The sequence below is a fragment of the Ursus americanus genome, chromosome 6 (assembly GCF_024610735.1).
Source record: "Ursus americanus isolate L20-20 chromosome 6, mUrsAme1.1.p, whole genome shotgun sequence".
In the NCBI taxonomy this organism is placed as follows: domain Eukaryota; kingdom Metazoa; phylum Chordata; class Mammalia; order Carnivora; family Ursidae; genus Ursus; species Ursus americanus.
Genome location: NC_142132.1, coordinates 38,480,276 through 38,495,181, shown reverse-complemented (window position 1 = coordinate 38,495,181; position 14,906 = coordinate 38,480,276). Strand labels below are relative to the sequence as shown.

Here is a 14,906-nt window from a genome sequence, read left to right as displayed (position 1 = left end):
CTGGCCCCAGCACCGGGCACTAAAGGTGGATGCCATGGGCCAGCACTGCCCAAGGGAAGTCAGAGGTGCAGGGAAAGCGCAGAAGAGATGGCCAGGAGGAGAACCAGAGGCGGTCTGTACCTGAGGCCTTCTTGCCCCGCATGCCGTACACGTACACATCCTTCACGAAGTCCTGCAGCTCCTGGTCCTCTTCCACCACCTGGTCACTCTGGTAGTAGATGCCCACCACCTCGGCCGTGAACCTGGCTCAGGAGGAGGGACCCAGCTAGGAGCGGATGACCTGGCCAGGGTTTGCAGACCTGGGCCCCAGGGCAGGGCTCCACTGGTGACGCTGTGACTTCCTCCTCAGTGTCCAGACTCGGGTCACTCACCCTACCCCCACCCACATACATTCCTTCCTCTCTCAGGGCCCTGGCGACGGAGCCATCCCCCGGCCCACTGAATCAGCGGTCCAGGCCCCTGGCCCGGCCTGTCAACTCCCCAGTCCTCTCCTCCTCCAGGACCTCCGCTCGTTCTACACAGAGCAGGTCCCACGGCCCCAGCGGGCACTCACGTCTTGATGGCCTCCCACACCAGGAGCCCGTCATCCCGGTAGAAGTAGTAGGGGATGTCCTCTTTGCTGTCCATTCCCCGAGCTTTGATGGCCTCAGGGAAGCACAGGGAGGTGTAGGTCAGGTCCTGCATGGCCCTCTGCACCATCTGCACGTGCCCACCGCCCCCTGTGGCGTTGGCCTTCGGTGGGAGGGGAGAGCACCGTGAGCTGAGGCTGGCCGCCCCACGCCAGCCGTCTCACCCAGAGCTCACCATGAGAAACTGTCAAAGGACACTGGGGTTGCCAGGCTCATGGACGGGCAAGCCCACGTCCCGGGGGTTTGGGAGGTGGGGTAGGAGGGATGCTTAATTCCGAGAATAGCCAGGGCCGCCCATGAGGAGGTCAGAGAGGCCTGATCTAATGCAAGGGGTTGCCGTGGAGCCCTTCTGTGCAGGCGCTGGGGGTGGCTGCAGGAGGGCGGGGCGCTCGTTCTGAGCACAGGCTGCCCAGAGCGCAAGCACTGCTTTCGGTGACCTGAGCTTTGGGCTCCAGAAGGGGGCAGATACCAGCCCCCAGGACCGCACAAGTCTTTTGAGGGCCTGTGTTTGCTTAGGTGAGGGCTGGAGAGATGCAGGAGGAGGGATCCTGGTCCTCATGCCAGCACACACGGTGGCTGAGCAGTCAGGCCACAGAGCCTTCAAAGGAGGGCTTGAGTACTGGGGTGCCACACGTTGGTCTGCAGGGTCGTTTGACCCAAGCTGGAGTGATGGGAGTTGCTCCCCGGACTTTCTATTTAGGTGGGAGAGGACGATCACCGTGTGGGAACATGAGCCAGGAGCCCCCCTGTGATGAGGTCGCATTCCCCCTCCCATGGGGGAAACCTGTCCATAGAGCCTGACTGGGGAATGCGGCCCACACAGTGTTAAGAGTGGAAGAGTGCCAGCCAGTGTATTTGCCCCTGGGACCATTATTTGAGTCCCTGGGTCCATTTTGGGAGGGGTCGGAGGCCCCCTCACCTCTATTATGTCCAGGGTTTTGAGATAATATACTTCTTTTCCAGTTTCGGCTGGTTTGACTTAAGTTTTGTCATTTGCAACCCAAAGGGGGGCTCAGCCTTATTGATGAGCTGGCTCCCTCGCTAACGCTAACGGGAGGTGGGAGAGAAAGGAGGGCTGCTGGGAGAGTCCAGGCTTGGTAAGGCCACAGGGGGTCCGAATGGGCCAGGTGCTGCCTGGGAGAACGTGAGGGACGGGCAGGGGTTAGGCCCATCTGAGGGGAGGGAGGGGTGGGAGACGGTGCTCCGTGAGGGCAGTAGAGCGGGGGAGGGGGGAGCGGGGCGGGAGGTGGGATCTACAGCCACAAGCCAGAGGATGGGGGAGAAGCAGGAGGAGGCTACAGGGTGACACAGGCCAGGCCAGGCCAGGCCAAGAAGGGCTGAGAAGCAGGCAGTGCATTCGGGAGGGGAGGGCTCCCTGATGGGGAAGGGGCCCGAGACTGGCCAGAGGCCCGGGGAGCCTTCACTCTGAGCGCCTCCAGCCTCCCACCCTTCCCAGGCAGCCACCGCCACCCGAGTGCCCAGGTGCCTGTCTCCTGAGAGGAAAGCTGGCCTGGGGGTGGCAGTTTGGAGAAGTGGGGCCCTGCACAGAGGTGGATGGGAGGTGCCCACCTTGTCAAAGAGGCCGTACTCGCAGATGAGCTGCTCGCGCGCCTTGGTGTTGATGGCGATGGTGAACCGCACGTGTGCCACCAGAAGCTGGGGGAGCAGGAGAAGGCCTCAAAGAAGGCCGGGCCAGGCCAGGCCTCCTGACCAGGTCTGCACCCCCCACGTGCCCCCAGAGACCCCCAGCACCCCGCACCCCTGTCCGCTGAGGAGTGACGCCAGGGCTGAGGGAGGAAGTGGAGGTCAGGGGAGCTGCTGGGGCCTGGGGACTGCAGCTTCCACGCTTAGTGACGCGATAATGAAAATGGTAATAGCCAGCACTGGTATAGAGCTGAACTGTGCGCCAGGTACTGTTTTCAGCTCTCCGAATTTGTTAACTATTTTGGTTCTGACAATAATCCTATGAGGCAGGGGTACTCTCTGCTCCCTGCTGCACAGGTGGGGAAACAGGCCCGGAGAGGTGTCTCGAGCCTGCATCACCCCGGCAGTCAGTGCCAGCAGGACTCGGGAAGCGAGAAGGGCAGTGATGGCGGCGGTTACCGCCTGGCATCACACAAAGGTCACACTGACCTCATTTGCCTCTTCAAACTCTGCTCCCAGGCCAGCCAGGGCCTGTGTCAGGCCCAGGCCTCGTGTCCTCAGGAACCAGCAGGCTCAGAGCTGTAGTACCGCGTCCCTGCTGGCCACTCTGGGCCCCAGCCCTGTGGGGGTGTCAGTGCCCTGCCTCCCTCCCTCCGCCCACCCCCGTCTGCCCATGACCCCTCCACCGGCTGAGGTGGTAGCTTGCTGTACCTTGAAAATGGGGTGCACGGCGGGCAGCTGGCGGTACAGGGCAATGCCAAAAACTTCAGATACCAGGTGTGTGCGCAGAAGGTGGGTGATGGTCTGGTGGACGTGGAAGTCACTGGAACGCACCCAGATTTTGGCCAGAAGCCAGTCATATTTTGCATCCGAAGGGAGAAAAATCGGGTTTTCATCTCCTGGGACTTGGTTGAGCTGAGACATCGGAGAAAGAAAATACATGGCAATATTTTGTTCTGTATAGCTATAGGAGAGCCTGGCCTCTCAGGAAATTCCAGAAGAATTAAACAGATTTCTTAAATTCCAGATTTCTTAAACAGTGGTCATGGAGTCATGAGAGGATCGTGGAGGAGGGCAGAGGGCCCAGGGTTTGCATTTCCCACCCCAGTGACAACAAGTACCAGCTGTGGGACGCTGGACACCTTACTGAGCCTCTCTGAGCTCCGCTTCCGCCACCTGCCACACTCTACTTACCTCCCAGAATGAGGGCACGTGACTAAGATGGCCCCAAAACGCCGGCAAGGAGCAGGTTAGGGGCTTAGAGCGTGCCCCTTCTTTCTCGCCTCCCTTGCCTGCTCGCTCCCTCCTGGGTTCTGCCCACTGCTCTGATGGCTGCTTTTCCACGTCCCACACATTCCCTTCCTCTCATCTTCCCTTAAACGTTGCTGTTTCCCAGGCTCCAGCTGGTGCACTGACTTCCCTTCTTGCCCTTGATTAGCTCCTCCAGTTCCCAGGGCTCTAGGGTCCTCAGGATGCAGTGGCCTAGGTCCCGTCATTTGAGCCCAGACCCATAGCCAGTTGCCTCCAGTTGCCTCCTGAAGGAGACACAGGGCTTGCCTTCTCCTTTCCAGTTTCAACTCTACACTGGGGCCGAGGCGACTTTTTTGTCCTAAAATGCAGATCACGTTATGTCAATCTCTTTAAAAACAGCCTCCACTTGGGGGGCTCAGTCAGTTAAGTGTCTGCCTTCGGCTCGGGTCGTGATCCAGCGTCCTGGGATCGAGTCTCTCAATGGGCTCCCTGCTCCGTGGGGAGTCTGCTTCTCCCTCTGCCTGCCGCTCCCCCTGCTTGTGCTCACTCTCTCTGCCAAATAAATAAAATCTTTAAAACAAAACAAAAACGAACAAAAAACACAGTCACCTCCTAATGCCAGAAAAGAAAGCCCCCAAAGTCCGTGGTGTGGATTCTGAGGCCGCTGCAGAAGCAGCCCTGTGGTCGGCCCTCCCTGCCCACCAGTTCCCTGGTCCCTAGCTTTGCCCATGACAACAGCCACTAGCTGGCACAACTTCCAGACTTGACAGTGTGAGGTCACCGAGCGCTGTTATTACCTCTTCTTTCAGAGGAAGACAGGAAGCCATGGAGGGGAGAACACTTAGGATGAGAAGGAATTATCTAGCATGGAAGGAGCAGCTTTCGGGCTGGAGGAGCTGTGGGCAGGGGCTGGGCGGTGCCTTAGGCTCTTCGGAGACCAGAAGTGACTGAGCGAGGAGGACAGCTGCCCGGGACTGTGGCAGGGGCCACACCCAGTGGACTCCTTAAGGTCATGGTAAGTATTTTGGAAGGTAATTTCCCTGTCTCTCCTTTGAAAACAGTGTTGTCCAGTAGAAATCTAGTACAAGCCACATACGGAATTTAAAATTTTCAGGTGGCCACAGTAATAAAAGTAAAAAGAAACAGGTACACTTTCTGCTAATGATACAGTTTTATTTTACCCAATATATCCAAAATATCATTTCAATATGAAAATAATATAAAATTATTAATGAGCTACTTTAACATTCTTTTCCCCCCCATTCTAGGCCTTTGAAGTCAGGTATGTATTTTGCGCTTGCAGAACACCTTGGTTCGACTAAACCACACCTCAAGTTCTCTGTGACAATGGGTGGCCAGCGCTCGAGACAGCCGGTTCCGTCCCGCTCACCCAGGATAGAGCAGTTGGACTTTCACAGTACTCGTGTTTATTAATGCGATTTAGTTACCAACTTTTAAATATCAGATAATTTCACATAAAAATCCGGATTACCAGGTTTTCTTCAAAAATTAGGTCTGTGAACTCTGAACATTTCCCAGAACAACACTCCTGCCTCTTTTAAACAGTGCAAGCTCTGCCCCTCTGCCCCTCCCCTCCCTCTGGTCACATCCTCTCCCACACTCCCCGCCTCACTTCTCCCTTCCCTTCCACTGCCTCCACCTCTCTGGCGGCCCCCACCCCTCCTGCTGCCCCATCCTACCCACTGTCCCTTCCACAGCCTGCACCCCTCCCCAGACCTTCACTCATTCTGTGCTGATTGTCTGGCCCCATAGACACGGGCCTCGGCGCCTGGTCTCCCAGAACACATGGGTGGCCTGCCATGCTCTGGAACATGGCTCTGTGGCTGAGGACACCCTCTGCTGTGAGGGGCTCTGCCTGTACTCTCATTTAACCCTCACCAGCACCCTGAAAGGCAGGTATGACTTGTCATTTTACATGCGGGAAACTGAGGCTCTGAGCGGTTGTGTAATTCTCCCAAGTCACACGGTGGGTAAACAGCTGAGCTGGGATGGGACCCAGGCACTGCCTTCAACCCTTCTCTTCACTGTCACTGCCTAGTCCAGACTCTCCCTTGCTTTCCCCCCGGAACTCTTACACTGGCCTCCAAGGCCATGCTGGCTTGGGCCTTTCCCTCCTACCCATCCTCCCATCCTCCCCACTTCTGTCCAGGCTCAGTAACACCGTGGCCCTCCAGAATATGCCCTGAACACCTTGTTATTTTTGTTTTTTAAATTTGTGTTTTGGTTAACCAAGTAGTTTTTTGTTTCTGATTAGAAAAAAAAGTCTGGTCACTTCAGAAGAGCATAATAAAAAATAATCGCATCCAGCTGCTTTGCACACGTACATATTTACCTGTTCAATTTTCCATCAATTGAACACTGTTATAATGAATGTCTTTCTCGTCTTTCTTTTGCTCACCTGTGCCCCAACCAGTCCATCCCAGTGTTCCCCACGGGTGAGCCTGTGTCCTTCTGCACCTCCCCAGGCCCACAAGCCCCGGGCCTGTCCTGTCGATGGTGTGCCTCTTCCTGCCTTCTCCTGACGGAGATGACACGAGCTGCTCTCTGCCCGGTGTCTTGCTTTCTGCTGTTAGCTCACTGTGGAAGCCCCTCAGGTCCGCTGCGATACATCGAGTTCATTCCTTTCAAAGGTGGTGCAACACCTCACCGTCTGGACATAAAAGATTTCATTCATCGGTCCTCTGCTGCCTTCAGATGGTCTTGAAGTTTGTTTCCCCGCCACAAGCAGTGCTTGTGAGGCCCTTCCCATGAGGGCTTGCCTGTCTACGGTCTCACGGACCGGGCACTACAGCAAAGCCCACCGGGCCGGGAGGGGCTGCTCCGGGAGACAGGGCCCCACTGCATGCTCCTTCAGCTGGGACACCCCTGCTCGCACCTGCGCCGTGGCACAGGTACTCGAAGGATGAACAGTCATGGCCCTGAGCCCCTCCTATCACCCTGGTCACGCCAGCCCCACCCTGAGGACCCTCAGCAGCCACTGCAATCCAGAGCCTCAGAGGCACACCTCACAAGGCCAGTGCAGGACCCGCTGCTCAGGTGCTGGTCCAGGTACTGACCGTGAGCTGTCCGGGCCCGGGCAAGTGTGAACTGGCCATGCTGGGGACCTGCCGTCCCTGCTGGAGGTTGGGTGTTACCACTTTTTTTTTTTTGGTTCCAGCCTAATGAGTCAGAAGTGATATCTCATAACTAATTTGCATTTCTGAGAATTTTTCCATATGCTGATTTTTCCATGTTTCTTCTATCAACGGCCTATTCATAGTCTCTGTCCGTTTTTCTATTGGAATATTTGTCTTCTCCTTATCAATTTGAAGCAGCTATGTGTATATTATAGATATTCATCCTTTGTGCCTGTGGAGCAGTTATTTCCGATCTATTATTTGCCTTTTGCCTTTGTTTGTGGTGTATTTTACCATTTAATTTTTTTTACATAATATATTTTTTTTGAATTTACTGTATTTATATTTATTTGAATATTTTACATTAGTGTCTTGATAAAATACTTCCAGTAGTGGGCAGAAACTTGAGAGGATTATACTTTTTTTTTTTTTAATTTAAATTCAACTAATTAACATATAGTGTATTATTAGTTTCGGAGGTAGAGGTCAGTGATTCATGAGTCTATTAATACCCAGTGCTCATTACATCATGTGCCCTCCTAATTACCATTTAATCTTTAAAACATTACATAATCCAATATGCCTATCTTTTCCTTTAAAACTTCTTGGTTTCCTGTTTTTACTTTCAGAAGTCTTCTTAGCACCCATATTTATACATTGTTTATTATTATAAAAAGAAAAAAATTCTTTTTACTTTTTTATATTTTCATCTTTACTTCATCTGACATTTATTTTTGTAAACAGTATGACATATGGGTCCAATTTAATCTTTTCCTTCTGTGATGGCTGCTGTGATTGCATCACTGAAATTCCATCCCTTTGCACTGAGTTGAGAAACCACCATTGTCGTAAGTTAAATTCTTATTTATAGGGCTTATTTCTGGCTTCTTTATCTACCACCCCCCACCAAGTGTGTCTGTGATGCTAGCACCGGCTGTGACCTTATATTATTCCTTAATATCGAGCAAGGAAAGTCCTCCTTGGTTTTAATTTTTCAAAAAACTTTTGGCTATCCTTGAACAGTTCTTTTTCCATATGAATCTTTAAATTCTTTTATTCTGTGTTCTCACCTTCATCTCTCCCCCACTCCTACCAAAAAAAAAAAAAAAAAAAAAAGAAAACCTAATTGAAATTTCAATTAGAAGTGCATTAAATTCATATGATTAAATTTGGTAGAACTGACATTTTAACGATATAAATTTTTCTTGTTCAATAGGAAGGAAAGCACTTGTTAAGATTTCATTTTACAGCCTTTAAAATGATTTTACAGCTTATACGGTATTATATCATATTGTTAGCGTGGAGAAATGCTATTGGTGCCTTTGAGGAATCTATTTATTCAGACACATTGCTCAATCCATGTATGAATTCTAATAGCTTTTGGAAAAACGAGAGTCTCTTAGGTTTTCTAGGTCCACCATCCTATCATTACCAAAAGATAATCTTCTCTATTTTTCTCACATGCTTATTGATTATTTTCTTCGTCACCAGTGCCAGGACCTCGGGGACAGTGTTGAGTGACAACAGTGACATCAGCATCCTCATTTATGATTTTAACAGAAATGACTTTAGGGTTGCCATTTTCAAATGGTATTTCCTGTCTCTATCACTGAGAAATAGATTCTTTCCATTGCTATTTTAATATTTATTAGTTGTGGCTACTAAATGTTATTAAGTTCCCTGTTGGTATCAATTGATACAATCAGAAGATTGTTCCTTATTGGTGTCATGAGTTACGCTGGAAGTTTTCTTGCTACGGAAGCATCTTGGAATAGGCCCTGCTTGGTTATGACCTACTAGTCGTTCATGACACTGCTGCATTCACTTTGCTAATCTTCAGATTTCCTTTAAAATCTGTGTGTGTAGCTTGGATTGGTCTTCAGCTTTCTTTGGGAGCCTGCCTGTTGGGGGCTTCGGCGCGAACGTTACGCCAGCTTCCCAGAATATGTTCCAGAGCTGAAACCCGTGAAACAGGTCGGCAAGTGTCCACTGGGTAAAGGCTTGCTGGAGCTCAGCGGCTCGGCACCCGGGCTCCTCATCCTGAGAGACGTTTAGTCAGGTTCCCAGGTGCTTATAGGGATACTGGCCTGTTTTCTACAATTTCTTCTCATAATTTATATTTTACCAGGTTTTTACCCATTGCTTCCAGCTTTTCAAATTTGTTGCCATGCTCCTAAAGAAAACAAACACCCTTATGATTGTGTCTTCTTATTCCGAATCTTGTATATTTGTGTTCTTTTTTTCTTTCATTAGCTTCATGACAGGGTTATCCACTTTCTTGGACCTTTTAGAGAAGCACAGTTTGGACTTATTATCCTCTGGCTTTCATTTCATGGCTCTTTATAGTTTGCAAAGGTTGCATTTTCCACAGAGGGAAGAGATTCAGAAACACTGTGACTTGCCCAAGGTCCCGGGGCTTCCAGCAAGTGGCAGAGTGGGGATGGAAGCCAGGCCCCTGACTCCAGGCCCCTCCAAGAAGTCTCTGGAGGACGGGCTGCTTCATGGTGCCTGCCCGTGGTAAAGGGCTCCTCTCCTCAGGTCTCCTAATTCTGTTTGCTTCTCTTCCGTCGCCTGTCCCTTTACCTTTTGCTTCAGTTTCTTAAACATAGGGCTTCTCTCTGCTAGGCTGGGAATTCCTCTGGTGGAAGATGTGCCCCTGAGACCAGGAGATGGGGGCGGGGGGAGCATGAACTCTGGAGCCAGACGGCCTGGCACCGATCCGCACTGTGCTGACGGTGTGCACCTTTGTCTGTTCTCGCAACATGTGGAAATGACCCACCAGCAGTCGTCCCCAACCTCGGAGGCTTGTAGATGATTACATGGATAAAGCCAGGTCCTGGTCCGAAGCCCTGATGACCAAGTGTCTCAGAATCCAGAAGGTTTTAGAATTTTAGCAGTGCATCTACTTCGTTATGTGACGCCTCTCTCCCCCGCCCTGGGTCTGGGGCAACATAACATTTTACAATCAAACACGTCAGTGCTTCTGTATGATAGACGTGCATACCACACTGGGTGGGGCAAAGCTTCTAAAAAGTCTCTCCTTTCGGTTCAGAGCAAGTTTTGCTGCTAACGAACTTGGTGCAAACCTTTGAAAAACCTAGCAGTTTTAGGGCTTTTTAGATTTCAGAATCGAGGGTAAGGGATTGTGGACTGTGCAGGCTAATCTTTGGGACAGTCTCGTCATGGGGTTAGCACAGGGCAAACCAGCTGCTATAATGCCCACAGCACTCAACGCCCGGTTCACAGCTGACTCAAAGTCAAGTCTGCTGAACGCTTGTCCACCTGTTCCCCACAGGGGCCCCTGGGCAGCAGCCCCCTTCACAGACCTACATCTGGTCCTGTCCTGAGCGTTCTTTCCCGCCGTCTGCATACCAGCGGGCCCAGTGTGCTTGGTGCTCTGAGGAAGCAGAGAGCAACCAGGAATGGGAGAGAGGAAGCTCTGCGCCTGCCTCCTCTCACCCGAATTGCTCCTCTTTCTCCTCCTCCATCATCTTTGGTAGAAACGAGAACCCATGAGCACTAGAAGACAGCAGCATTGCAGGACTGGCCTCGTTCATGACCTCAGCCTCCATGGTGCCCCCTGGTGGCCTCAGTCTCCAGCTTATCTCGCAACCTCACCTGCCAGGCCCCTTTTGGTGTTTTGACTTGGGCCCCCCGGTCAGGATGCTGGGTGGGAGCGAGGGGTGTAGCATGTTATCCCAGGGCAGGTCCTCAGCAGAGAGCCTGGCCCTGCCAGGAATCTGTTGAGTGTATCTTGGGGAGGGGAACCCTTTCTGCTTCTCGTGGCCAGCCGTCCCCACTGCCAGCAGGAAGCCCTAGGTTCTAGTTTTTCCCGTCCACCTGGCAGAGCCTTCGGCTTTCAGCACCCTCCTCAGGAGACGTGAGGCAGAGTGGCCTCCTCCTCCTGGAGGTTCAGGTGGAGACACCCAGGAAACTGCCCCCAAGCCCTGGCTGCTGAGGGCAGAGCCGTCCGGGAAAGGAGCAGGGTGGGCAGACTACCTGGATGGCAATGGGGACAATCTTGTTGGCCAGATTCTTGTACAGCAGGCAGACGGGCGCTGCCAGGAACTGCAGGGTGCAGGGGTCTGTTCTGTTGGCATCGATGCCATCCAGCAGCTCAAAGTCCACGATGAAGATGTTCCCTTGCTGCAGGAGGCAAGAGGAAATATGGCCCCATCAGTCTCAGCCGGAGATGGACCCGAGAGGCCCAGGGGGCGGGAGAGGTAGCTTTAGAGGCCCCTAGCCTCTTATCGGAGCTCAGAATGTACAGTTTTGTTCTCTGACTCTGGGCTGATTCGCATCCAGAGTGTTCAGAGATGGTGGTGGTTTTCTGGTCATGTGAAGGAATGGCAGGGCCAATTTTGCATGTGTTGTCCCTGGAAGCTGCTTGGCTCTCATCGAAGATGCTGGAAGACCCCCCCCCCAACCCCCCGCCAGAGGCAGATAGAGTGCAGATGAAATAGACAAGAAATTCAAATTCCGAAGAGCGCCATGGCTGCCTGCACTTACATAGTGTCACGACAGGGTCACCGTTGGGAGGAGAAATGGGGGCGTTTCTTCAGGGTGGAAGTTTCTGTAGGGTGCATCTGCAGGGGCTGGGTCTACAGAGGCAGGGGTCTGTAGGGGCGGGGGGGTGTCTAGGGCTTAGGGGAGGGTAGGCTCTTCAGGGGCAGGACGGGTCTGTGTCCCTGGCTGGTGTGTTCTGCGGCCTTGTCTGCGGCTAGTGGCCTGGTGGGGTCACTCGGTGAAAATTCAGTGAGCTTGCTAACACTCCTGATTCGGGCTTTTTCTGTGGTTGGTATACTTCAAAAAAAAGCAGTGTGCCTGGGATGTGGGGAAGGGAGAAAGCCACTCTTGGCAGAGTATAGCTCAGTCTTCTCCAGGGAGCCCAACCTGAGTGCTGTGAGGGTTCCTTTCATAAAGCTGGGGCCCACTCAGGCCAGATCTTGAAGAATTTGGGTAGAGGACGGGTGGCGCTTCTTCTAAAGCCATTCTTATTTTAGGCCAGTAATGGATGCAGGTGGGGAGTGGGGTCGGGTCTGCGATGTTACAGAGCCCGGCCCACAGGTGCTTAGGTGAGATATGTGTCCACAGCTCTGCCTGCAGAGGGCATGCTGGGCCACCCAGCACACGCTTCAGGAATCCCCCAAAGGGCAACCAAACACCTGACAGGAGCCAAGGGACTGGCCACAATCTTCCTCCTTTTTCGACTCTAAGGACCATGGCAGACATCTGACACCAGTGATGAGCTCTGAGCTGTCTGTCTGCAATGTGTGTGGGGCCGGCGTGGGGAGGACGGCGTTTGTGCCCATTGCTCACCAGGGCAGGAGTGTGGGGAGAGGCTGGTTCAGGAGAGCGTGTGACAGGGCCCCTCAGGGTCACCTTGTCAAGAAGGGAGAGACACATGGATTGGTGGGTCACAGGGTGGGCAGGCTCCTGTCTTGGGCTGGACAACTGGACTTTCCGAGTGGACATGACCATTGCGAGTACTGCACAGGAGTGGCTGCCAGTCCAATCTCAAGGAGATGCAGGTTAGTTAAGGTGATGAATGCCAGGCCAATAGGAGGCCCTGGGAACACAGGCCAGGGAACCAGGAAGCCTGGGATTTGGGCCTATGCCTAGGGCACAGCTCTGTCATCCCAAGCCACCTCCTCTCTCTGGGTCTCAGTGTCATCCTTCTGAAAAGTGAGGGGGAAACTCTCTCTCTTAGTTCAGATGTTCTGGGATTCCACAGTGGATACTGGTGCTCTTGCCTATCTGGTGTCCCTCTCCTCTCCTTTTGATCCACGGGCTGCATTTTCCTGGCCCTAATGACTGATTCAGGGAATTAAGAATTATGCTGTAGGAGATGGGAGGTGTGTGTGTAAGAGATGGATGGTGTGTTAGAGGTGGTGTGTGTGTAAGAGATGGGAGGAGTGTGTAAGCGATGGATGGTAACAATGACAGGTGAGTGTGTAAGAGATGGGAGGTGTGTGTAAGAGATGGTTGGTGTGTGTGTAAGAGATGGCAGGTGTGTGTGTAACAGATGGCAGGTGTGTGTGTAAGAGACAGGAGGTGTGTATGTGTGTAAGAGAGAGGAGGACTGTGCCCTGGGGCAGGGGACGGTCAGCTGGCAGGTGGCCCTCTAGAGTCAGGCAGGCAGGAGGTGGGGGCTGGGCGGGCTGTCCACAGATGGCACAGACCATCCCTCTCTAGCTGGGGCCCCAAGGCAAGCTGAGCAAACAAGATGTGGTGACCAGAAACAGAAGGCCACCTAGACACCTGGGGGGCAGGGGGCCCCGTTGTCCTGGCTCTGGTGGGAGAGGCCAACCGACTGAGAGCAGGGACATTCCCGGCCCTCAGATCCCTGCAGGTGAGCCAGAGGAGGGCTGGGAGGAGGGTGAGAGCAGAAGCAGAAGACACCAACATTTCTAATTAGAATGTTAAAAATTCCATCCATTTTCTCCCTTTTTTCCTGTGCTGCTACAAGGCTTGCTTCTTTCTTCCGTTTCCTTACCTTTGCAAGGTTGGTGACAGTTCAACAGCTGTGTGTGTAAAGCATCTGTCAGAAAGCCTGGCCCACAACTAGCCCCTACTGAGAGGGAGCTCTTTTATTAGTGATATTGATATTGAAAATATGGATATGCTCCCAGCCTCGAGCACTGAGAAATATCACCCTCAATGCCTCCTCCTTCACTGGACGAGACGGTTGCCATAAATGCCCGGGGAAAGGAAGAGACCACTTGACCGAGGGCAGCTGGTCTCATCAGCCTGGCAGAGGAGCCTGGAGACAGCGGCCTGCAGGCTTGTGAGCACCGGCCAGCAGAAAGTGCTTTCTGCCCCACAGAGTGTGACCTGGCCACCTGAGCTGGCTGTGGCCGAAGTCACCAGACAACAGGGTCCTACCTCGACCTCCTGCTCCAAGGCGAGCTGCCGCTCCAGGCTGCACTCCACCATCTCTGTGGTCACAGGGAGCTTCTCGGGCAGCTTCGTGCAGCGCCGGATCAACACTGGGTTGCAGCCGTTCAGGAACTGGTAGCCAAACATGAGGTCTTCCTGCCAGTGGTTCATGACCCGCTCTAGAGGGGAGAAAGTCGTGGCCTTGGCTGAGCTCTGAGTGGGGGTGGGTCCCGTCTCCCAGGTGTTCACCGGCCAGCTGGTCGACCATGGATTCCGCGGGCTGTGCCCTGCTGCCTGACCACTGGCTCAGGCCATGGCACTACCTTGTCCTCCCTGAGCTGCCCTTGGGGGCTCAGAAGTTCCTGAGGAATTCCTTTCTCAAGAACAACACCAAAAATGGACAAATGGGATTGCAGCAAACTAAAAAGCTGCTGCACAGCAAAGGGAACAGTCAACAGAGTGAAAAGACAACCTACAGAATAGAAGTCATTTGCAAACTGAACATCTGGTAAGCGGTTCGTCTCCAAAATATATGAAGAACTCCTAGAACTCAATAGCAAAAAAACCCTAATAACGTGATTAACAAATGGGCCAAGGACTTGAACAGACATTTTTCCGAAGAAGACATACAAATGGTCAGCAGGTATATGAAAAAATTCTCAATGTCACTAATCATCAGGGAAATGCAAATCAGAACCACAATGAGATACTGCCTCACACCTGTCAGGATGGCTACTACAAAAACAAAAGACAACGGGTGTCGGAGAGGATGTGGAGAAACTGGAACCCTTGTGCACTGCTGGTGGGAATGCAAAATGTGTGGCCACTATGGAAAACAGTAGGGTGGGTTCCCAAAAAATTAAAACTAGAGCTATATGATCCAGGGATCCCACTTCTGGGTATTAATCCCAAAGAATTTAAATCAGGATCTGGACGAGATCTAAGCAGCCAAGGTGTGGAAGCAACCTTAAGAAAGGAAGGACATTCTGCAGTGCGTGCTGGCATGGATGAATGTGGAGGACATCGGGCCAAGTGAAACTGGCCAGTCACAGAGAGACAACTACTGCACGATTCCACTGACATGTGGTATCTAGCGCGGTCACGCTCACAAAATCCGAGTGGAAAGGCAGTTGCCAGGGGCTGCGGGAGGGGAAATGAGGACTTACTAGTCAATGAGCACAAAGGTTCAGTTAAGCAGGATAGATACCTTCCAGAGATCTGCTCTACAACATTGTGCCTCCAGGGAAAACTCCAGACCCTCCGCCCAGGATGGAGGGAGGAGAGGGCAGGAGGAGGGAGAAGGAGAGGAGCACGGGGCCCTCTTGGGGAGGAGTCTGCAAAGGCGTTTTCCCCAGGTGCTTATTTC

General features: G+C 52.6%; 1 protein-coding gene across 1 annotated transcript in view; it reads right to left on the bottom strand.

Annotated features, from left to right (window-relative positions):
• ALOX5 (arachidonate 5-lipoxygenase) overlaps positions 1 to 14,906 on the bottom strand; it is a 50,148-nt gene that overhangs the window by 2,675 nt on the left and 32,567 nt on the right. The window contains exons 6-11 of the mRNA XM_045809987.2: positions 13,547 to 13,719; positions 10,661 to 10,807; positions 2,985 to 3,188; positions 2,199 to 2,285; positions 554 to 732; positions 121 to 242 (exon numbers count right to left, since the gene is read on the bottom strand). Of these exons, the coding sequence (XP_045665943.2) occupies positions 121 to 242; positions 554 to 732; positions 2,199 to 2,285; positions 2,985 to 3,188; positions 10,661 to 10,807; positions 13,547 to 13,719 (912 nt within the window). The remainder of the gene's footprint in view (positions 1 to 120; positions 243 to 553; positions 733 to 2,198; positions 2,286 to 2,984; positions 3,189 to 10,660; positions 10,808 to 13,546; positions 13,720 to 14,906) is intronic.